The sequence below is a fragment of the Pectinophora gossypiella genome, chromosome Z (genome assembly GCF_024362695.1).
Source record: "Pectinophora gossypiella chromosome Z, ilPecGoss1.1, whole genome shotgun sequence".
Classification (NCBI taxonomy): domain Eukaryota; kingdom Metazoa; phylum Arthropoda; class Insecta; order Lepidoptera; family Gelechiidae; genus Pectinophora; species Pectinophora gossypiella.
In genome coordinates this window covers 2,716,192-2,740,987 of record NC_065433.1, presented here as the reverse complement: position 1 = coordinate 2,740,987, position 24,796 = coordinate 2,716,192, and the positions used below count along the sequence as shown (strand labels likewise).

Sequence of the window (24,796 nt, the reverse complement as noted above, 5' to 3'; positions counted from 1 at the left end):
AAATCAAACTTAAGACACAGATAAATAGACAGTTTTTATATCCTTATGATGATGGGGTTCTGTTGAGCAATATGGTTGACAATGGTGCTAATTCCTGTAAATACCATCTAATTTTATTCAAATTCAAATGTATTTATTGCCTTTCCTTTTCGACGGATATGAAACTGACGGATATAACTTAAAATAAAATTAGGCGGTGTCTGCAGGAATCGGGGCCAATGTTGACATGTTCCAAAAAATTGCAACCATTGATCAGTGGTGCCAATTATGTACGTCAAAACTTTTTTTTAGTTTGACAGCTCTAAAAAAGAATAGCTCCATCCATCCTTCAGTTACTAAAAAGTGTATGAAGGAGATAGAACTAGATAGAGGACAAGTCATGTCAAAAAAAAATAACCTAAAAAAACAAGTTTTGTCCGCCAAAATCAGAAATATTATCAAAATATGACCTAATTCGCCAATTGTCAAATTAATTAAAAATCCACACGAAAACGGTACGAGACAGCTTATTAATCAAAAGGTCACACAGGAACATTCGCAAAAGCAATATTTCGCATAATTTAATAAATTCGCATTTTCATGAGTATAATACCTACTAAATACTTACTACGCACTGAAATCATTACTATTAGTGTGTAGAATTTCGACAATATTACTTAATAATTTTAAACTAAAATAAAAAGCTAAGGAACTTTATTAATTTACATATTACTTATTTTATATTATGCACTTTTTGTTTAATTACATGGACAACGAGAGCGGATCTGTGTCTGAGCATTTTGTTAAGATGCAGTTAAAAATAACTTACCATATAATATCACATTGAAACGATTCCAAAATCAAAATATTGCTATTTTGAATGAAAGAAAATAATTTTCAAAAAACTTCCAGGTCCAGTATTTTTTTAAGTTTTTGCAAGCGTAGTCATAGAACAATCGAAAGGAAAAGTCATAAAAAAACCTTTACCTTCGCAATTGTCTTCGTCTTCGCCGGAGTCGCACTCTGTCTGGCCGTCACATCTTCTGGCGCATCGGATGGCAGACCCTGGGTTGCAGGTGAAACTATCCGCGGGACACTGTACGCTGCCTACAACACACCATAACAGCAAGTCAGTCACCAACGGATACTCAACAACACATCAAAAAAAACAGTAGGTACTCGCTTATGTAGCGCACACATAGAATATGAGCTCTCAAAACCCCATAGATCCCATTTAAGTCACACTACGAGATTAACATGTGAACAGTGATGATAATGTATGGGATTGACATAAGTGACATTTAAGATGACATGGCAATCCCATATTTTTTATCACTGTCACTGTCAAAATCGTTTGCAACTTAGCTGAGGCTCCTAGAAAGGTAGAGATAAGAAATCAAAACCAGTCTACCTTCTGTTTTCTTTTCCCCATAACACAACCTGATCTAACAGTCGTTCCAATAATATAATCACGACTCCATTCCACGGCTCTCATTATCTCATAAGCGAATAAGTAATTTCACATTTAGCTACTTACTTAACTTTTATAATGAAATTAGCAAATATAGCTGATGATAATATATGAACATCTTCAAAAAACATTGACGTATTTAATGTTGACATTCAAAAATAAATCCGTAACTGAATAAAATACAAAAAAGTAATGCACGTGATAATTATGATGTTGTAGGTGCAATAATTTCATCCATGCAGGTACCTAAGACATGCACGTGCACGAAGATGCAAACCCTTCACGATTAACCTTTGGTACTCATTGTTGTGAGTCAATATCAGTAACTCTCGTCGGAAAAATTGAGGCAGTGGGGAAGACCGTGGCGTCGCTTTTCAGTAACAATGCAGGCGTTTCCGCATTCCCAATATTTGGGCGGGCAGCAGTATCAACAGCACGAGGACAAGGGGAATTATAGGATAGTTTACTCAAAGAACGGCGGTGAACCTCGCGTTGTACTTACGGCAGTCGACTTCGTCTTCCCCGTTAGGCCTGCAGTCTCTTTGACCGTTACAGCGGAGGGCTAGGTTAATACAGGTGCCGTCGCGGCATTCGAATTGGTCCCTTCTGCAGGGGCAGTTTCGTTCGTCAGAGCCGTCGGCGCATTCCGCGCTGCCGTTGCACGCCGCCTCTGCGCGCACGCACTCTCCACTCGTGCACTTATACTCGTAAGCCATGCAAATGGTGCCTGCCGTAATATACAATGTACATACCATAACCCTAAATCTAAGCAGGTACACTAGTGGGCTATCAATATGTGAATACTGTGTATACATAAAGGTACTTCCACCAGACTAGTGTAACCCAATTCAAAATATATAGGGGATATTAATTTAGTTTTCTAACTGTACACTGTAGATTGCGACTTCTCACTTAATAATCCTTCTAATGAAAACCTTGTAAGTGCCTTTTTAAAAAATACTCCAACAACAGCTTATAATTATTGATCCTAATTAATTGTTTACGTGGATTGAAAATTAGCGTGAAAAAAATCACAACAGAATGTGATTTTATAAAAAGCCGCTGACGAGATTTTCATATATTAAGTGACGTTATGTCTTTATTACTTTTCGACATAAATTATTTACTGCTCTCTCTCTCAACATTCTCAAAGGCTGAATATTATAAAATAAAGAAGTCGTAATGCACATTATTATTTTATTGAAATTGGATTTCATTTTGATGAAATATTTTCCGAATAATTTGCAATCTCATGTTGAAATCACTTTTGAAATCCAATAACAATTTCAATAAGAGTTAATTTAAAAGTAATGCTAATTGTTCTCTTATGCGGTGCATTTGGTAGTAATTGTAGTAATTTATTATCATGCTGCAGTAAAAGTAATGGTAAAGGGGGTTCAATATTATAACCATCACCTTACATCTTCTGTCTACTGTGGAAATTTTGAGAGAATTTTGAATTTTGTTTAGATATATTTTAAAGATGCAAACCATAAATGCAATCTCTTTCATCGGATCGGTCTTGACAGTCATGCGTTCTGTCACAATGTTTGGAGGCGGGGATGCAGTGGCCATTGTCGCAGCGGAAGTCGCCATCACCACATGCTGACCGGTAAAAAAAACGCATCATCTCATATCATTCCAAAAGAGTCCAATAGAAATGAGAGCAATTCAGGTAACAGACCAGAAAAGGAAAATATTAGACAGAAGAATAATGTTGGAGATGTAAAGAAATATATGGAACAGAACGAAGGAGAAAACAGAAAACCAGTCACCGCATACTAAAAGACAAATGAAACAAAAAATCAAGCAATAGACGGACTGCGTACACGAAGATGTAGACGTGGTAAAGAGGAGAGAATGAGACAGGAAATAAGAAATAGAGTATATTGAAAAAGCGACAGTTGGTGAATTTCGTAGTATGATAAACTTACGACAATTCTGTTCGTCGGAATAGTCTCCTGGTGGACAATCGTAACCGCGATTGCATCTTAGAGATGCTGGGATTAACTTTCCAGTCCTGCATCTAAAGTACCTGGCTGTAAATACATGCAAAGCTAGTAAAATCGTTCCTCATGGTAGTCATGGTGTATTTATGATGTGATGTGATGAATAAGCGTGCTTTTCTTAGATTATAAAACGCCTTGTTGAATTAGTATTTTTTGAAATATTTATAAAATATACAAATTATCAAGTTGCTTTTCATTTGTGCAAGATGGAACTTCAAATCGTGCTACTTATAATTAATAATATTAAGTTACAACAGTTTACAGTATTCGATCTTGCACATACAAAGAGCTGGGGACCAAACACTCGTTATATTTCATTAGTACGTGTGAAAACTGTTGATTATATACAAGGAGATCTTACCTAAGCAGTTTCTTTCGTCGGAGCGATCAGTGGGGCAGTCGACGCGCCCATCGCAGCGTTTACTGCGCTTGATACAACTGCCACGATCGCATTGCCATTGATCCGAGCTGCATGCTTTTGTTAGATCATACTTATTGTACATGTTAGTACCGACAAAATAGAGTTAATAGTGACAGAGATTTTATTGTTTTTAAACATTCTTTTTTAAAATGTGATGGTTAGCCATAAAATTTCTGAATCTCTTAACCTGCTTATAGTGAAGAGGCGGGGAGAAGGTAGTGGGTGCACTATTATTATCATGAACTGTGTGAACCATTACCAGACTCTCCTAGAGTGATTTCTATATCACGCTGGATTGAAAAGTCTTGTAAAGAATATCGTTCAATAAAATCGCTGTCGAGTGTTAGATTAGATACTTACGACACCCGATTTCGTCGCTGCCGTCTCGTGCGCAGTCCTTGTAGCCATCACAGCGCAGGAGTACAGAGATACAAGTGCCGTCTCGACACCGAAACTTGCCACTATCTTTGCAAACGTGGTTGCCAGACCAGTCCAACATACGAGAGACTTACCGATCCAACAATGAAGCGTACACAGACAAAGATTCAGAATGAAACATTGTTGTGGTATTGTTTACTGGAAACGACAGGATCACAGCTCATGCGAGTCAACTTGACACCTCGTGCTGATGACAAAATTAGCACGCACTTGAACATGACCGCTTGGGTATATACGCAACTGTAGGTTGTCAAGAATCTTGTGGCACTAACAGGCATTTTCGTACATTTAAATTATAACAGCTGGCAAAATTGTCATTTTGAGATGAGCGGTTCCGATTACGGCCAAATGGCAAAAGATCCTTTTCGTTCTTTACATAAAGACAAATGCTTGGCGCTGTGCGGGGAAACCGACAGGGCACCGAGCTGTCAAGTTAACTCGAACGGATAGTTCTGAAGTATCTGTTTGCTCATCAACTCACCACCACAGTCGTCCTCATCGGAGCTGTCGCGGCAGTGGCTTTGTCCATCACAACGCTTCCTGGCCTCGATGCAAGATCCGTCACTGACGCACTGGAATTCGTCTGGCCTGCACTCTGTATACAAAAAAGAAATGATTAGGGGCATTATTCCGTTTCACACGTAGTCACACAGGTCCGCTTACCTAACCTGAAAATTTGACAGGTCCAGTTTTTTACAGAAGCAAGTACCTATCCGATCTTTAGACCCGTGAAGGGAAAACCACCTTAATACAGGTTAGCTCACGTACATACAAAACGCATTTCTCGGTAACGTGAGTTTCGTCACGGCGCGAACGGAAGTGTGATTTTGGTAAGGTTGTTGTTGTCATGAGGACATGTATTAACAAAAAGTTTGATTACTTTCCTAAATCATATAAACATAGACACGTTTTGAGAATTTGTAAAAAGTAGATAAGTACCTAAATGGAGTCCACGCCACGAAACAAGTGCGCGCGCTGGTTTCGCAGTATTCAAATCAAATCAAATATCTTTATTGCTCAAAACTAAACCTAACCTAACTGGTATTCGCCAAATCTGCATAGAATTATTGTGACTTTGTATGACTTGTCAATTCCATTAAAAGCCACGGGACATGTTTCGTGATACGTATTAAATATCCAAATTGTCATCTTCCCTATTCTCAAATCGTCACTTGTTTGTAACACAAATCGCGTCGCGCCGTGAGGAGGTTCGCTAACGACATCGTAGACTTACTGCAGTTGAGTTCATCCTCGTTGCCCGTGCCGGGGCAGTCGACGATGTGGTCGCACCGGCGGCTGCCTTCGATACATTTCCCGTTGTTGCAGCGGAAGTCGTCCACGCCACACGTTTCTGTTGACAACAAACAACAACTTACAATAGGCTCCATCTTCACACAACAAAGGGCTACCTTAACATCACTTCCAAGCCGCTTAGTTCCCTCTCCACCAATAGAGGCCGCCACTCGACTGTTGCCCACACAATGAAAGTATAACTTAACCGTCTCCGTGTAACTTCTATAAGTTGGCGTCTCCAACTTAGTGATTTGGAACTACATCTGCTTGCGTAAGGAATCCGGAGACAGTTTTAAGCGAGCATGAAGAGTTATACTGTGTATTTGAATACTAAATTGCTAACCAACATGTAGCATAACTAGCGTGAAACTGTTAGCTTCTTTGCCTGTTTACTTATGCATAATTTGAAATTGCCTTATCACATTGGAATTTCTAACTGAAGTCGCCTTCAAAGCCGCGTCGCTGCAGCGCGGCTGTCGTGTGACGTCGCGACACAGCCGCGTGGCGCGCGGTTTGGATTGATAAAAACGCGCGGTTGCGCGATAGGATTTGAAGGCGCCGTAACTTAGGATACCTAACTATTATCATTGGTACTTACAGTCCTTTTAAAGTTCATTAGTGTTAAGTAGTATAAAGTGCCTTCAAATTGTAACGGGCAATGGCTATCATCGAGAGACCGACAGTGATAAAGCTGTCAAGAGTAAATTAAGAGCTCGTTCAATTTTACAACAAGAGATGGTGACGTGAGCGGAGACAATGTGATCACGTGCCGACAGTCAGTGCAAGTGTGTTTGCATAAATAGACAATAAAAGAAAAAGCTGCCGTACCGCGGGGAATTTTGCGCCCTTTTTCTTAAACATAAACATTTTCAGAAACACCTTCGCGTATTTAAAATTCTGACGCTATCCCGCAGACGGGTCTAGTACGTGATCTACTTATTCCTATATACTAAATAGGCGCGTATTAAGCTCTGAGACAGCACATACGCAAGTATTTTGCAAAGTTGCGTTATGTATACCCGTAACGGTTTTATAGCGTGAAGTATTTGACAGTCTGCCGCCGCGCTTCGCACCGCTCAACGTTTGAAACAACTTTTTTAAAGATACCAGGATATTCGACGCACGCTTACGAACCTTATCCAGAGGATTTGGCTCCATCCAACTTTGGTGTACATTTTAACCATATCCCTACTTAATCATAGCCGTTTAACATTTGCTGCACTTTAATAATGTATTTGGAAGTGTGACCACTATAGGTGTAACATTAGAACATAATTGCAGACACATTGCTGTCATTACGGAGCCCACGACGGGGAGTTAAAAGCTCTTATTTGAGAAGATATTAAATACCTCATGTTGGTAATAAATGATAGTTATTGACAACCTTTATTATGCCAAGGTTTGGTTAGTCGAAGTGACGTAAATGTTAAACAATTTAGGCCGTTCACAGGGCTCGCTAGGACAGCATTTAAATGAACCAATGGATTTATCGACCACGGCTTGAACGCTAGTGTTAATAGGTAGCTTGACACGCCTTTTGTACTACCAACGACAAAGTAATCTATAGGTATTTTGAAGTTCTGGATATTCGTGGAAGTTAAAGCATAATTATAATTTTCGCTAAAATTATCGAATTGTCTATCCTGTTTTTTTTTATTTTTTAAAGCTTCGGAAAAATAAACAGCCGCGACATAATAAAAAGCCGTGGTAGCTCGGTTGGTAGAACGATTGCCTCTCACTTTGAGGTCGCAGGTTCGAAGCCATGCTCAGCGGTGAAGGAAAACATCGTGAGGAATCCCACATTCCCGAGTAGTACATTTTCGGTCCGCTTACCTAATCTTCAGGGTAGGTAAGCGGACCCTGTGAAAAACGGGATAATGCTAGGAAGATGATGAAGGTTTTGTTTATTTTTTTGACGTGTCTTATTGTAGATTTGCCGCAGATGGCATTAACTACTTGGCCGGACAAATGGGGAGCGCTGAAGGCTCTCACCCGGTGAAGGTTTTGGAAAATGAACGTAAATTCTATTATATAACTATAATTTTGTCCGTCCAACATTGCATTTACACATTTACGTATCAAAACTTATAAAGTTTTGCTCTCAAACCTTCAGTAGGATATTAAAACGTGAAGCATTCGTTGATTGCTACTTATAAACATTCTACAACATCCTCGAAATCATTTCAAACATTAGCAACGTACAATATTGAAATTAACAATAATATGATAACAATATGGATGCCTAAATATATTTCAGTTCCATATGTAGCTACAAGCTTACCAAATTGGGTTTTCCCATCGCCTACATAAGGTAATAATATTTTATTAAAAGCTTTCTGGGCTGCAGACGATTTTGCCTCTGAGTTCACTCGAGTAGCGGCACAACATACATACGTAAACTCGCGCTTGTAATCCTTAATGGAGTGGGCAGAGCCACAAGTAATCAGAAGACAACAGCCACTTGTTTGTCCTAAAATACCTCTAGAAATGAAAATGTATTGAAATTAATGTGATATACAGATGGAAGTATTACTTTTAACGTTCAGCATAAGGTACTAACAAATAATTACAGATATTATACTTAACTGAAACAAATATTTGAAGACTTAAAAATTCATTAAAGCTATAAAATTCACTCACACGATTTTCACTTTAACCAGTTTTTGAGTTAAGATCGAAACTGTATTATGGGTAGCTCTTTAATATGGGACGGAAGGACGTCACATGCTTTCAAACACACAGCATGACAATTTTTATGAAAAACTGTAATTCTAGGGGTAAACTAATGTCTTAGTTTATTTGGATTTCTAAGACGTCTATGGATCTCCTTATTAAATGGGACTTACGTAAACAAAGCTGACGAGAAGTGGGTGAATACAGGGTGTTAGTGGCATCGTAACGAAAACTTTGTGGGATGAATTAGGCCATGATTCTGAGTTGATATCAAGTGGAATTTTCCTTTGCAAAAATATGGAACATAAAATAATTAAAAAAAAAAACCAGTATATTTTTAATGAATTTTAATCAATTTAATGAACTCTGCCTACCTCCTTCGGGGATACATACGTGATTTCAAAGTATGTGTAGTAAATTAAGAATTAGTATAAGTCAGCTGTGAAGGCGTTTAAAACATTCAAGCAACCTTTCGAACTACCACTAATTGAGAACCACGGAATTAGATAATTATTATGATCAACCCTTGAGCTGTTTGGAACTTGTTGGAGGGGATATTACCATAATCATAAGGGAAGTGAAGTATTACTTCGGTCATTTATTAAGTGTAATGTATTGCTTATGTAAGTTGTAAGAAAGCACCTAAGAATTTAGCCTTGAGAATTCACCCAAAAAGCAAAGGACATTCGGCGATTATTAGGGGAAAGTGGTGCCACATTCTTTTGAAGTATTAGTTCGGGCATTTATTTAGTGTAATGTATTGCTTCGAATTGTAAATCTACTTGTTAAAGTAAGACAGCAACGAAGAATTTAGCCTTGAGGATTCACCCAAAAACAAAGGACATTCGGCGATTATTAGGGGAAAGTGGCGCCGTTTTTAACCCCCATTGCCTTTTACGCAGTCCCAAGGTTAGCGAGCTGCCTCACGAAAGAATCCACGAACACTAACGATTTAAAAATATTACGTAATTCCGCATTAGGAGAGAATGGATACGGTATTATTAAATCCACAAAAAAGATAAAGAGAACTACTGAACAGACAAAAATCTAGACGACACTATAACATAAATAGCCTATATGTGTGCATATGTGTAGTTCTTATATCGTGAGCGTTGTGAGGTGAATTATCAACCTCATCAACCCAGGTGCCAGGGTTACTATTGAGCCGCCAAAGGCACCTGACATGACTCATGTAACGACTACGTACTTACATCAGTAAGTAGTAACTATTAGCAACGGCTTAACGTGCCTTCCGAAGCACGGATCGTCTTACTTTCGGTCAATCAGCAGATCAGCCTATAATGTCCTGACCCAGCTAGGGATTATAAAGTGTTTTTGTGACATGTCCCCACCGGGATTCGAACCCGGGACCTCCGGATCGTGAGCCCGAGACGCCAACCAACCGGAGAGACAACACGCTGCTCAGCGGGACCAACGGCTTAACGTGCCTTCCGAAGCACGGAACCATCTTACTTTTTCGGACAATCAGGTGATTCAACCTGCAATGTCCTAGCCAAACAAAGGACAGTGGCACAAAGGGAATCGAACCTTATCCCATTTGGTGAACTTGCTACCTAGCCTATTGAGATGAAAAGAAAGTTAAACGTAGAAATCGCGCGCCGCTTAGCTTGGCGTAATAGCCCGCAGACGGGGACGTGGGGTGGAATCGGCAAATAAATTAAATCGTAATAAGTAGTCAACGCTGCACCAGGCACCGACTTACCCCTTATTACCAAATTGTCCCCTGTTATTCGTGAGGCCACTTCTTTAGTCGGTTATGAAAAGTGCTTTAACCCAACTATGACGGGTAAAGTTAGGATTGATTGTACCATGAAAATTATTACGCCAGTGCATGCAGACTCGAATTACTGAGCTTGGCAAACAATAAGTTAAAATATATCAGTTTGATAACATTTTTAAATTACTTTACAGTAGAAAAGTAATAATAATTCGATTCGATTTTAGATTTGCGTATATTAACAGCCTCCTTAGTCTAGTGGTTAGAGCGTTGGGCTCAAAATCTGGAGGTCCGGGTTCGATTCCCGATGGGGATTGTCGATATCACTTTGTGGGACTATCCCTTGTTTGGTAAGGACATAAGGGCTTGAATAACCTGTTTGTCCGAAAAAGTAAGATGATTCCGTACTTAGGAAGAGCTGGGCTATAGGAACCTGGGACCTCCGGATCGTCAGCCCAACGCTATAACCACTAGATCACGGAGGCTGTCATTGACATACATATTGGTGAAGGTGATTGGTGAAGATGATGTAGTAATGTGTCGGTTGATGGTGTCTGGACAGATGGAAGACAGGGTGAGAAACGTTTGCCCTGAAGCAGGACGGTGTTGGATAGTAGTTTTGTTACAGCCGTTATTCATCATAGATTCGCCGCATATGGCATTAACTACTTGGCCGAACCAGTGGGGAGTGCGGAGCTGTTGTGATTGTTACAAAATATGTGCAAATGCACTGGAGATTAACAAAGGGAAGTTACATTGCTTATATCAATGTGCCTTTGAGGTACTAAGTACATGAGAGGCTAGTAAGCGCTCTCAAACGACTCCAGCCATAGAGGCAGCCAATCAGCTCGCGACACTAAACACTTTAGGACCCCGATACCAACCCCGCTGGCGTGGTCGACGACTTCCCTCAATCAGCGCTTATCGCTATCCACCCACTAGCGTCGATTAATTATTTCAAATATTTTTCCTCTCAGACGACGCCCTGAGCGGAGATTCGCGCCCAACTGGGCAACCTCAGGCCTGTTGTCTTAAACGTTGTACCGGGTGAGAGCCTTCAGCGCTCCCCATTTGTCCGGCCAAGTAGTTAATGCCATCTGCGGCAAATCTACAATTAGTCACGTCAAAAAAAGCTCTCAAACGATTGTAAATCCATCCAATATTGATTGGTATTGTTGGTTGGTTAGACATTGAAAAATTACAGTTTAAGGTGGCCCCACAATCGAGCATGATAGACGACCATATCTCACAATCCAAGGTTGACAAGAACTATGGTTACTGTTAGCATTCTCCCTTCATCTCGTAGGAATATTTATTTTTTCTAGTATCCAGTTTGTATTCTGGTGGCGTGGATGGAGCAGGCACGCTTGACGTCCCTCTATGAGCGTATACACGCGACGATCTATTTAAATCCCCCTTGATTTACGTCCGATTTCGCATATTGTTGCCGATATTTGTATGTATGTATTTGTATGTAAGAGGCGAGCCGCACCTTATGTTTTGCTCACAAATCCTTGCCAAGGAATGTGGCGCTTAGATTAACTTAGACCTTTACACAATCGTTTGCCTATCGTCACGTATTTACCGGCAAACGAGGTAATTTGAAAGTAATAATATTTGTTACCATATCATTTTTGGAAAATGTCATTGTGGGGTTTACATCTGGGACAATTCTCTTACTGTAGTAGGCCGTAGTGAGATGTGGAGGTGGCGAGTTCGGATAGGGACCCAGACCTACGGGGTATAACGTAGAACCCTTACGGGTGAAGACCTCAACGGTTGCAGAAGCGGTACGACAATGCAGGACGGAAGGGGCGAGTTACTTTGAATGTAACCTGGAACTTGGAAGGGCAGCAGTAACTGTCAATACTATTCAGAGGCGGAGGATAACAGTCTGGGCACCATCCCACTCGCGTCAGAGAGGACTAGCTTACTATACAGGGTGTTAGTAACATCGTAACGAAAACTTTGAGGGATGATTGAGACCATTATTCTGAGATGATATCAAGTGGAATTTTCCGTCGCAAAAGTATGAAACAGAAAATAATTTTAAAAAGTAACAAAAAATTTCATGAATTTTCCGACTGAAAATTCCACTTGATATCAACTCAGAATTATGGTCTGAATCATCCCCCTCAGTATTCGTTACGGTGTCACTAACACCCATACCTACTTGTATGGCTACAGTATGTACTTGTGCGGGGTGTAAGTGACATCGTAACGAATACTGAGGGGGATGATTCAGCTGATTATTCTGAGTTAATATCAAGTGGAATTTTTCATCGCAAAAGTATAGAATTGAAAATAATTTTAAAAATTTAAAAAGAAAATCATAAATTTTGCGACGAAAAATTCCACTTGATATCAACTCAGAATCATGGCCTGAATCATCCCCCTCAGTATTCGTTACGATGTCACTAACACCCTGTATAGGTGGTATGCTAATGTGAAGCTTATTTTATGTAAAAAAGCTTATTATAAGATTAATGACTACCAAAATGATAAAAATGTCTGGTATTGAATGTGTTCCTCTAGTTATTAAATAACTTGTAATGTATATCCTCATTGGTTTTTAAAAGATGTGTTGCTGTTGCAGTTTCTTGTCATTTCTTCTCCTCAGCCATAACACCTTGCGAAATGACGTAAATTCAAAAATGTTACATTGACCTTCAACAAGTTTATCCGTGATAATTACGTTGAATAAGTGATTCTGATTTGATCTGATTTGATTGATATAGAAAACACGCACGGCATAACACACAGAAAATGCATCCACGCGCGTTCATGCGGATGCATTTTCTGTGTGTTAGACTGTGCGTGTTTTCTATACAAACGGAGATACAAGCAACGAAAGAACACTCGTCCACGCGCTACGCTGCATCATTCGGGGCAGTGTGAGAATCGCCTAAGCGGTTCTAGGGTAACGACCGAATAAACGCCAGTTTAGCGTACAGTCGCTTACAACTGCAACCTTGATTTAAATTTATAAAGAAGCGACATCCCATCAAAGTGAGACAGCGGTCTTAATAAAACAAGCCCGAGTTATTTGTACATCGTTAGTGAAAACAGAACACAATGGTAATTGATAAAATATGCAAAGCGAACGGTCGCCTAACATAATCCTATTATGCAGTCCCAGTTTTAAAGAAAGCCATATGCCGCTATGTGCGAGTACGAAACACTGACAATACGTTGTGACATTCATAACATTATATAGCATCACGCCTGTTTACCCGCAGGGTTAGGCAGGGATAGTACCTACATACAATACACCCATTTCTCGGCAGCTTTGTTTAAGTTCTAGCGGCGAGCCTATTGGACAAAATTTTAGGGGTATTGTATACGTTTTTACAATGAAATTTGACATTCAGAATTTTTTGAACTCTTTGAGGCGTTGGTTGTGTAAAAAATGATGATTCAAAGTGTAACTATGTTAGCTATTATATTGTGTGGATTGTAAGGTGAATTATCAACCTCATCAACCCTTGTGCCAGGGTTATTATTGAGCCGCTAAAGGCTCATGGCTCATGTAGCGACTACTTACTTACATCAGTAAGTAGTAACGGGGACCAACGGTTTAACGTGCCCTCCGAAGCACGGATCATCTTACTTTAGCCCAATCAGGTGATCAGCCTGTAATGTTCTAACCAAACGAAAAAGTTGTAATAATCTAATTTGGGATATAAGCATCCTTCTATCATATTTTCCGTGTTTTGTTAAAACGTTACTTTCCTAAGGATGTCTGTTATGTTAATAACATCAACTGCGACTGTGGTTAATCTTTCGTAAACCAGAACGGGTCGTTTCACAAAAATTAGGATGGCTAAAAATGCAGTCTTATTACCATCACAATAACAGCATTAGCCATGTCATTTATATCATACTTACCTACTTTTGTGACGTGGAAAGCAAGGAAAGCAAGCATTTACGTTTTTATAATAATAATTGAAGTTTAACAGCCTCGGTGGTCTAGTGGTTAGAGAGTTATCTGCGATCTGGAGGTCCGGGTTCGATTCCCGATGGGGACATTGTCGAAATCACTTTGTGAGACTGTCCTTTGTTTGGTAAGGACTTTTCAGGCTTGAATCACCTGATTGTCTGAAAAAGTAAGATGATTCCGTGCTTCGGAGGGCACGTTAAGCCGTTGGTCCCGGCTGCATTGGCAGTCGCTAATAACCATCAATCCGCACTGGGCCCGCGTGATGGCTTAAGGCCCGATCTCCCTATCCATCCATGCCCCAGCAGTGGGGAAGTTAATGGGCCGATGATGATGATGATGATTATGTAGCTGTAAAACTACTACCACATCGGAATCTGTAACGCTGAGGGAAAGACGTGCCCAGAAAACCTCCCAGCACAGGGCCCTAGTTTGTTATACATAATTTGTAAACTTAAATACAATGGAGTTGCATTACATATTTCGTTTTTGGTATGAATTTATATGTGATCTTTATCATGCAAACACTCCTCATAAAAATCGCAGAATTACCTATAAACTACTTACTAAGGCAAGTAATTCAATTGACCCACTAGGGTCGATTAATTCTTTCAAATATTTTTCCTCTCAGACGACGCTCTGAGCCGAGGTTCGCGCCCAACTCGGCAACCTCAGGCCTGTTGTCTTAAACGTTGTACCGGCTGAGAGACTTCAGCGCTCTCCATTTGTCCGGCCAAGTAGTTAATGCCATCTGCGGCAAATCTACAATAAGTCACGACAAAAAAAAATGCAAGTAATTCAAATTCACAAATTTCTTTATATGCGAATGTGATTTTTCAAAAAGGCGCTAAAGTTACTTTCTTCTATACGTTATGCTGGGTCCCCTCATCATACGAGGTACAGAGTCCATGTTATGCTTTCCCCTGACTCAGCTCATCCGACCTTGGTACCGCTGGTAACTTGAAAGAAGAGCGATCGACTCCTGAGTGGCGTTGGAGGTAATTGATCTGATGAGTTGGCTATTCAATATTCATACCTCCCTTTGAGCCACACCCCATGTTTGCCGCACAGCCGCGCGTTTTTCAATAAGTCTCCTCTCTTGATGACCGTGTCATTTTTGTCAACCGTAATTTGATTGGTTTTCTATTTTTGCTTTTTCTTCCAAATTTTTTATCCACTCTAAATCCAGCAAACGAATATTTTATTAACAGGGTAGTTTCCAACAAGTCAAATCATTTCCTTTTTACTAAACGTCAAAACACGAAATTAATATGGAATTTGTATGAAAAACAACCTGTGACGTCATAGAAAATCCTGACAGAATGTCACATTTATTATTACATTTTTTTATTAAAACTCATAAATAAGTTAATAAAAAAAATAAAAAGAACATTGTCACCCTTAGATCTTTATTTAGTAATCAGAATTTCATAATTTATCTTTCACCTAGGAAACAACCCCATTATAAGTATCTAAGTACATTGTTAGCAAGATAATGTTTGGTATAGATTATTAGATTATGTGATTATAATTATAAAAAAGGTAACAAGTATGTACTTATTAGAAATAACAAATAAATTACAATTTACAGTGAGTATTAAAAAGTTTTTAATTTTTAATACTAACGTTCCAAATTCAAATTTAAAATTGAATGAAACTCGTATTTTGTTGAACAAATATTCACGGATTATTTGTTATTGCCATGCTTGAAAAAACAATATCTTTTTAACAATATTTTTTTTTTTAATATTTTTTTTTGTTAATTAACCTATTTAAAGAGAATTGTAAGCGCACTAAATATAAACTCGCAGTCTATTTACTGAGTTATAATGCGAATAATAAATAAAATATCTCAGTACAGATTGTTATGTTAAACACGCACGATTTTATCTTCTAACCAAAATATAATAGAGAATAATTTAGAATGGAATCGGTAAACATTAATCTATTGTGAGCCTGATCTGGTTAGCGGCGGTTTAAACTAGAATTTCTGGACAAATATCTGCTTAAACAGCCCGCTCACCAAGATATCAGGCCTGTGTTTAGGGTGTCACTACCAGAAATACGTTTCCACCATCGATTTAGCCCTTCTATTATCCTAGCGGCAAATGGATTATACACACTATACTACACTACCCTCATAGGGTAAAGTTAAGTGTGTTAAGAAGAAAGCGGTGTACACCTCTCGACACCCTGAGCTGCTCACAACCATGTTGCTGCCTTGCCGTCCAGTCGCGTCGGCTAGATAGGTAGCCCATCCAGTGAGTGGCGAGTCACCGCCTGCTCATTTTATCCATGTTTGCCAACATTGGTCGAGCAGGCGCCATAGTTCCCCATAGCTCCAGTATCCCGGTCCACTAACCCCCAACCCAATAGCCCAGTTCCCTTTGGTCCCATAATCTGCAATAGTCCTACACGAACCGGGGATTGTCTTTGGGTGCACTCCCATAGTGCATACAGGGATAATCGCCGGTTGGTGTCACACCACATTTAGATTAAACTGTCTTAAGGGGCCTCTACGTGTTGGCTTCGGCCCCACGCACGCCTCCAAAAGTCCGGGCCTCCGTAGGCCCGAGATATGGAAATTACATACAAATAATAATAATAATAATTACGTGACGTTCGTGGCTCACCCAACAGGGTCCACATAATACCAGTCATGGTTCACGCCGTGGCTTGTGTCGAGTGAGGCCCTTTTATCTCAGGACGTCCACCACCACCTTATGATCATTCTAATGAACATCCTCCTATGCTTTTTGTAATTGTTTTGTGAATTTTTTTAAAAAATGAAAAAATAAATGTTTGTTTATTTTGTATATTTTTTGCCTACCTAATATAATGATAATTGCTAACATAGTTTTAAGGGTATTGTTACTAACACTCTATGGACTTAAGTTGTCTGAAAATAAACAATTTTTTTTTTATTTTTTTTTTAAGTGATGTTATTGTCTCTTGTATTTGCGTGCGGCGTCCTTTTATAATCAAATAATTTATATTCTATTCTATTTTTTTGAACTAATGATACCATCTGATTCGGTAAAGCAAATTACGTCGATCCATCGAATCGGTTTACCTACAATTTTAGTTTTTTTTATTAGGTATGTATATAAGTAAACTTACCATTTCATATTTACATAAAAAATGCTAATAGGTGCTACAAAATGCTATCATTCACATCGAATCCTGGTGGTGGATATATCACAAAAAAACACTGTGATCCCTAGTTTGGTTAGCATCATAAGCTGGTCACCTGATTGTCCGAAAGTAGGCTGCTTCGGAAGGCACGTTAATCCGTTGGTCCCAGTTACTACGCAATCGTTACGGGCCTTTGGCAGCTCAATAATAACCCTGACACCAGGGATGACGAGGTTGGTAATCTCACAACCCACACGATAGAAGAAGGAGAACCGAAAATTTTTAACTAAGTACCTGTAATAAAATTCTAGAAAAGTAGTTTTTTTTTTGGTACGTTACTTTTGCCACTTAACGGTCTTTTAGCGAATGAGGGATGTTTACAACACATGTACATGTAAACTCGCGCCTGCGATCCCTAAAGGCGTGGGCAGAGCTTTAGAAGACAACTCATTATCTATGAATAAAAAAAAAATAGAAACACCACGTTTGAGTGACATAATCATAGTTGACTTATAAAGTTATGTATAAAAGTGAATTGAGTAGATCGCTAGGATTAATGCATTAGCACTGTGAAAATTAACGATAAAACACTTACATTATACAATACTAACGGATAATTAACTACTTACCTAATAAATTAATAATTATAATTATTTATTATTAACTTATTTATTAATTGTTTTTTTTTCTGCTTCGGTTAAATATGAATAAAATGTCTTTATTTAGTAATCAGAATTCATACATAATAAAATCCGCACAAGCTTCGTCAAACAATAATTTGTTAAATAGTTTGTTAAATAATTTAATGATAATTAATTAATTTAATTAATAATCGTTGAAGTATTTTTAATATTAAAAAAAAAAGTACAGTCCGGAGGTAGTGTCGCTACTGTCGCAAAATCTGCATAGAATTATTATGACTTGTCAATTAGTTTCATAAAAATCCGTCGGCTTCTTTAGTAGCGCGGATTGTTATTTTAAACCTAGCTTATTCATATTTAGACTTGGATTTGTAATAACACTTGTGAGTAATTTGCTTAACATGAAAATATTACGAAGAAAGCTAAGATGATGTTTATCCGATAATAAAGTTGGTTCCACAATAGAACAATTTAAAATGCAACTTGGGGACAGGACACATTCGGTATGGCAACAAAACATTTATTATGTTTTGCGAGCAGATTAGAACACAAACCACTGATTGTGCTCCTCCCCTTAGAGCACAGACATAAACAAATGACAGACGCGGACTTGCAAACACCAAAACCGCTGTCACTATGCACATAAAAACAGTCATACGTACATAATAGTGTCCTTCTTTTATCGTGCGGCTTGTGAGGTACATCTTATCAACCCTACCTGATCTATCCCAACCCTAAGGTTGGGATAGATCAGGTAGGGTTGGCAACCCTGGTCTCAGGGTTATTATTGAGCGCCAAAGGCCCCTGCTCACGTAACATAGCTCATGTAAGGATTACTCACTCACATCAGTAACCGTGACCAACGGCTCAACGTGCCTTCCGAAGCACGGATCATCTTACTTATTGGACAATCAGGCTGTAATGTCCTAACCAAACTAGGGATCGCAAAGTGATTTTTGTGAAATGTCCCCACCGGGATTCGAACCCGGGACCTCCGGATCGTGAGCCCAACGTTCAACCACTGGACCACAGAGGCCGTCACATAATAGTCTATACGCGTCCTATTGAAAGAAAGAAAGAAAGAACAGTATTTATTATTAGACGACGCAGTAACAATACCAAAACATAAAAATATAAACACAATAATTATATTATATATTTATCTATAAATCTCGAAAACTAGAAATGTCGGCGTTAGAAGGTTAAACGCTATTAATTCAATGACTAATTTAAATTAAGTAAATTAATAATTAATTTAAAAATTATTAATTATTTATTAATTTATTTTTTTCAATTTATTGAACCCATTGCTAGGCACAGGGCTACCCTCTATCAACCGGAGGTATGGAGCACTCCACCTCGCTGCTCCACTGCGTGTCAGTGGTGGACAGAGCACTAATCAGACTTTGTTTCACTTGCCACTTTAGATAGATCTCAAAGTGACAGGTGATTAACCCAACCGAAAAAAAAATATTCATCATGTTAGAAACGGCATACTTAGTCGATTTATCAGCCATGTCAGCCTCTGGCGGCTCACTATTAACCCGGATACTAAGGATGATGAGGTCGGTTATTGACCTCACAACCCATATGAGAGAAAAGAACATGAATACTAAGAACTAAGATCCCAGACTGACTGTCGATAAACCTAATACAATCTACAGTTTTTGTATGTTATTACCGAATAGTGAAGCAATTTATATAATAGACAAAACTGGTGCTATTATATCAATAACTATAATAATCTTCATCAATATTGATATTGGAGGTACATTTGGTTTAAGTAATTGTGATAATTTTTAGACTTTTATCCGGGAAAAAGATGGCATGACGAAATTACGTGCATACTTGACATATTGGAGAGAGAAAATCCAAGATCGGGAGGAGTGGAAGAAACAAGCCTTTAACCTGGAAAGGAAAAGATGAAATTGCCTGAACATTTTAGTATGTAAGTAAATATAATGTCCTTTATATTTGTTTTCCCTGTCTATCCGTTGTCGCGCACTCTCTGGACGGGATATAATCGACAGTGCGATATGATTAAACACGCCCATAGACGATACGACGAAACGTAAACGTTAGAAATTCCAGCTCGTTTTATGACGAGAAAAGTTTGCGTTTACAAGGGGTGCCGTTATTTGGTTCCTTCCTTTCATAGGATCATGTTCTGAGAGGTATGCACGTCTTCTAATATCGTGTCGTCGGGGAGCATGCGAAACAAATAAGCGGTCCAGAAATTTAAAACCAGCTGGTGTTAGGCAATGAACATAAAATAACTGTGTCATCATCTTTATGGTCCATTCTAGCAGTAATTATGCAACAGCCATGACCTATTTTCTTTGGACTCTTTTTCAGTTTAATACGCAATGTAAATATGTTTATTTTGCAGCAGTCGCCGTTATTTTGATTCATTATTAGCGTACCTATTACTTAATAGTTTCTATTCAGTGAGAAGTATAGTCGAATGGGATTACGAGACTCTCTAAATCCGCGCAAATGATTAACAACAAGAAATGGTTTACAATTGATATATCTAAACATTGTGGAACGTGCGATTGATATTACTGTGCCGGACCGCATGTGGCAGGTCGAGTCTAGCAGAGTTAACATGTGGCAGGTTTGCATCGGGTTTGCATCGGGCTTGCATCAGGTTTGCATCAGGTTTGCATCAGGTTTGCATCGGGCTTGCATTGGGCCTGCATCCAGTTTCCATCGGGTTTGCATCAGGTTCGCATCGGGTTCCCACTTTCACTTGCCCCAAATAATAACGCAAACACAATTTATTAATGCTGCGTAAGTTGCATAAGTGATTTCTGACAATTGAATTATTTCTCGACTGCGTCTGGTCCATTTCACTAGTTGCTAATGTGTTTGATGAGCCTAAAATTGGCAGGTATAAGTACTGTATTATCAGACGTGTATCCGACAGATAGGATATTGGAGAGATTATCAATGAGCAATGAAACGGGTCCTTTATCTTTACGTTTATGAGCAATTCATTTTCAAATAACTTTTAGCTTTTTTTAACGACGTAGAATTTTTTTTTTGTTTTAGATACCTAATGTCCTACTTAATGTCCATCTCATCAAATTCTCAGAACACAAAAAAACTAAAATAATATCGATCACATATAACAATTAACATTAAAATTACCTTTTAACTAATACTCGTAAATTCCACCAAGATGGGGTTCACTGGGCCATGCAACGACCTCCAACCCAGAGGCTTCATTTCGGAAATTTCGAAAAATATTGGGTTCGATTTTGTCGATTTTGGAAAACCAACTGTTACAAAGGTTTTTTGAATTTAATACTTTATTTTATTTTTGGACTTTAAAGAAGCTATTCTTTGATATCAGTCTACTACAATTAGAAATAGACGCGATCTTATGTAAATTTTGTAAAGATTCTCGGTTTGGGCATTATTGATACTAATTTTGGAAATCAGAGGTTTTGGTTTTTATCAGAGGGAGAGACCCTAGGTCATCTTACCTGGTTCAACGCCTATCAGTGGCTGTGCAACGAGGCAATGCCACTATTGTAATGGGTTCGTTTGGACCAGGTCAGACTCAGAACACTTAAGCGTCTAGTTGGACGTGACGAAGTTACGTATGTTTCTAATCATTTGACAAATTGTATTCTTTTGTAATTATTATTGCTTATTAACATTCACAATAAATTATTATTAATAATTAAATTAATAATTTGAAATGTTTTAATTATTCGTAATATTAATTTTAAGTGACAAATTGTATCTCTAATGCTATAAATAAATATAATTTTAATTTGAAAAAAGTATTATTTATATTTTGGATAGTAGTTTAGGTTAAAGATAAATTGCTTATTAGCTTGTAGGCTAGATTTTAATATTGCGAAGCATATATTTTATTCTAATGTTTCATTTAAAAAATAATAATATTGGAGATAAAAATATTTTTATTCATATAAAAAAATACAAGACTACGCGGAGATATGGGTGCATTTTCGGGTTGAATACGCAAATAACTGGTACTTATTTTAGCAAACCCAAGTGGACTACAAGACTGGCATGATATGCTGTACTCGAAAGTAAGGAAACCTGAATTTAGGTTAAGTAACAGCTCTTAATCCGCGCACTGTTTGCTATAGCAGATAATCAGCCACTTTGATAAAACATTATTGTGTTATATATCAGCTATAAAGTTATCGTTACCGAACCATACACTTCGACAAATCTAATAGAATACACAAAAAGTTCTACTTGTCCGGAGAAGTAGTCTTCCAGCGGGTTTGAAGTGTTGAATGGAGAAATAGATTTAATACGATAGCGTTTATTCAAGGGATTCGCTAACACATGAAGTGATTTTTTACAGATGCACCCGTTACCTTTCAAGCCGAAAGGAAAACCACAATATCTGTACAGTGATTATATTTTCTTAATTTCCATCGATAATCATCGCATTTCTGAAAAGAAACGATTGTTAATTTCCATGTTTCATCAATTATTAGATTTGGCGTGTTTTAGAATTTTGAATTCAAAACTCAGGTTCTGAATTCAAAATCTGATATGATTATTAATAAAAAATAATAAAAAATACATTATTATTTAATAAATATATTATTTATTAATTATGAACATGGAAATTAGCATTCGTTTGTATTCAGAAATGTGATGATTGCTGAGGGGCATTTGGAACATAGAGGTACTGCATCAAGGTATCTGTATGAGTAAAAAAATAACAACAATAAAAAAGATACTTACGTGGGACGTACGAATACTGCGCTTGCGCAACGCAGCTTATAGTGACCAGCAGGAGCGAGATTGCTCCTCTGCGGGTTTTCATTTTAAATGCAGCCTTGATGTTGCATCAGTTTTAATTTGTCCTCTCTCGATGGGCTGAACGCTACACAAAGTGTTTGTTTTTAAATGCAACAGTCCCCAACAGTTTTTCAATTTCCCAGTGCAATTTTCGACACTCTACACTCTTTATGCAATCAAAGGGTAACGACGGTTCACAGATATATGAATCCGAGATGTTTATACACACCTTTTTGATTTGTGAATACAAGTGGGATTGTTGTGTTTGTACCAATAAATGTGTTTTGTTTCAAGTTTTTCGCAGAGTTTTTTTCATGTGATTGTTTATTATTTAGTTGATGTAGCTGTGGTGTTTCAAGGTGCGAAACAGCGAAGTTCACTTTTTGTTAAATAACTTTACAAAACATGACAATATTGAATAACTTTCTGGTTATTTTGCGAGTAAGCCTTTTTTTGACGTGGTAACATTGGTTTTCCTCAAATGGCAACTATTTGTTCAATTTTATTGAAATAAAAATGTAAAGTGGTTTTTTTTTACAATAAAGCTTCAACTACTGGTGGATTGGGGTTTCCATTTAAACAACAAAGGCTGTGTTTGGCACTGGTCTTCAATTATATCAAATATGTTGTCAGATATTAACAAGGCAGTCTGGTATAGATACTTTACAGATTACGATTATATATATGAAACATATAATACCTATTTTTATTACTTCTATTTTGCAAAGCATAGATACCTAACTTATTTTTATCAAATGTTTCTCACTTTCTTAACGCCCTACTTAGTTTAGTTATAGGACATTACAGGCTGATCACCTGATTGTCCGAGAGAAAGATGATCCGTGCTTAGGAAGGCACGTCAAGCCGTTGGTCCCGGTTACTACATAATGATGTAAGTTAGTAGTCGTTACTTGAGCCATGTCAGGGGCTTTTGGCGGCTCAATAGTAACCCTGACACCAGGGTTGATGGGGTTGGTAATCCACCTCACAACCCACACGATAGAAGAACGCCCTATACGTAATTTTGTCCTGAATGAAGTTTGTTGTGCTATAAAAGTAATTGAAGGTTCATGTATCTGTTCCTCAAAAACGATGGAAAAATAATTGTTTTAAAAAGTAATAACAGGCGGGCTTTTCGTGCAAAATAAATTCAATATTAGCTTCATACAAAAGACATGAACGAGCGCGCTCCTTTATTATCTATAGTCGCGACAAATACTACGATTGATGAGGTACTACTTTGGTGCAAGGTACCTAATCTACTGTAATGTATATTACAGGGTACTGACTGACTGTCGAAACCGCTGGCTCTAAAAGCATGATTCACTAACAAAAATATTAACGGCCTCCATACCTCCGAAACGCATTTCTCGGGAATGACGGTTTCAAAATCCAATCAAATGTAAATACCCAGAAACCAGGGGAAAAATATTTTACTTTGAAAGTGGGAATGCAAATTTTAAACATTTTCGAATTTTTGTACAACAAAATACGAATTTAAGAATTTTAAATTTGAATTTGGAACAGTAACAGTAAGAATTAAACATATTAATACACCACTGTAAAAGTATTTTTTATTCTTACTTGTAATAAAGTAATTCTTTTTCTGATAATCCATAAAACACAAACATGCGAGGTGTGTGATTTTTTAGTGTACATTTAATAGGAAACTGGACATCGAATCAGGGACTAGTCGTCCATCTTTGTCAGGGCCCCATTAAGCACGCATGCTCTAGTGCGGCTCGACACATCTGTCATACTGACATCTGTCATAACTTCACGTATATAAAGCTTTTATCACATTGTAGATAAGTACTCAATGCACTTTTTATCTTTTTTTTATTGAGTACAACCTCGCGTTTGACCACAATATTGTGTCCAACTGGGCTCTCTTACGCCTGTTGAGCTTTCAGCGCTCCCCTTTTGTCTGGCCAAGTAATCAATGCAATAAGTCTAAAAGCAACCACGGAGTAGGTAGTACCTAGCAAATGCCTATTCTAGTATTGAAGTCTATGATATTTTGGAAAAAACAAACTTCTGGGGGTTAAAATGGCCACATCGAAGCAATTCACTTAAACAGCAATATTGCGCATACAAATAGCAATATTGCTTTTTTAGATGAATTGCTTCAATGTGGCCCTTTTAACCCCCCTGTGCGAGTCTTCCGCTGTTTGCATTTTTTTATGACTTATTATTTAATCGTAGTTTTATTGTTATAAAATCATGAGTCGAAGCCATAGTATAGGCTAGTTTTGTTATGTTAT

General features: G+C 38.0%; 1 protein-coding gene across 10 annotated transcripts in view; it reads right to left on the bottom strand.

The window, feature by feature from the left end:
- The window catches only part of LOC126380054 (basement membrane-specific heparan sulfate proteoglycan core protein-like), a 275,688-nt gene that overhangs the window by 73,915 nt on the left and 176,977 nt on the right, over window positions 1-24,796 (bottom strand). For 5 of the 10 annotated variants that reach the window (XM_050029212.1, XM_050029218.1, XM_050029216.1 and 2 more), the window contains 6 exons: window positions 5,553-5,669; window positions 4,800-4,913; window positions 3,385-3,489; window positions 2,942-3,055; window positions 1,953-2,177; window positions 967-1,086 (listed from right to left, as the gene is read on the bottom strand). In XM_050029212.1, coding sequence (XP_049885169.1) covers window positions 967-1,086; window positions 1,953-2,177; window positions 2,942-3,055; window positions 3,385-3,489; window positions 4,800-4,913; window positions 5,553-5,669 — 795 coding nt within the window. Of the gene's footprint in view, window positions 1-966; window positions 1,087-1,952; window positions 2,178-2,941; window positions 3,056-3,384; window positions 3,490-4,799; window positions 4,914-5,552; window positions 5,670-22,475; window positions 22,618-24,796 lie in introns of all 10 variants that reach the window. The other 5 variants (XM_050029221.1, XM_050029217.1, XM_050029215.1 and 2 more) reach the window with 5 other exon arrangements.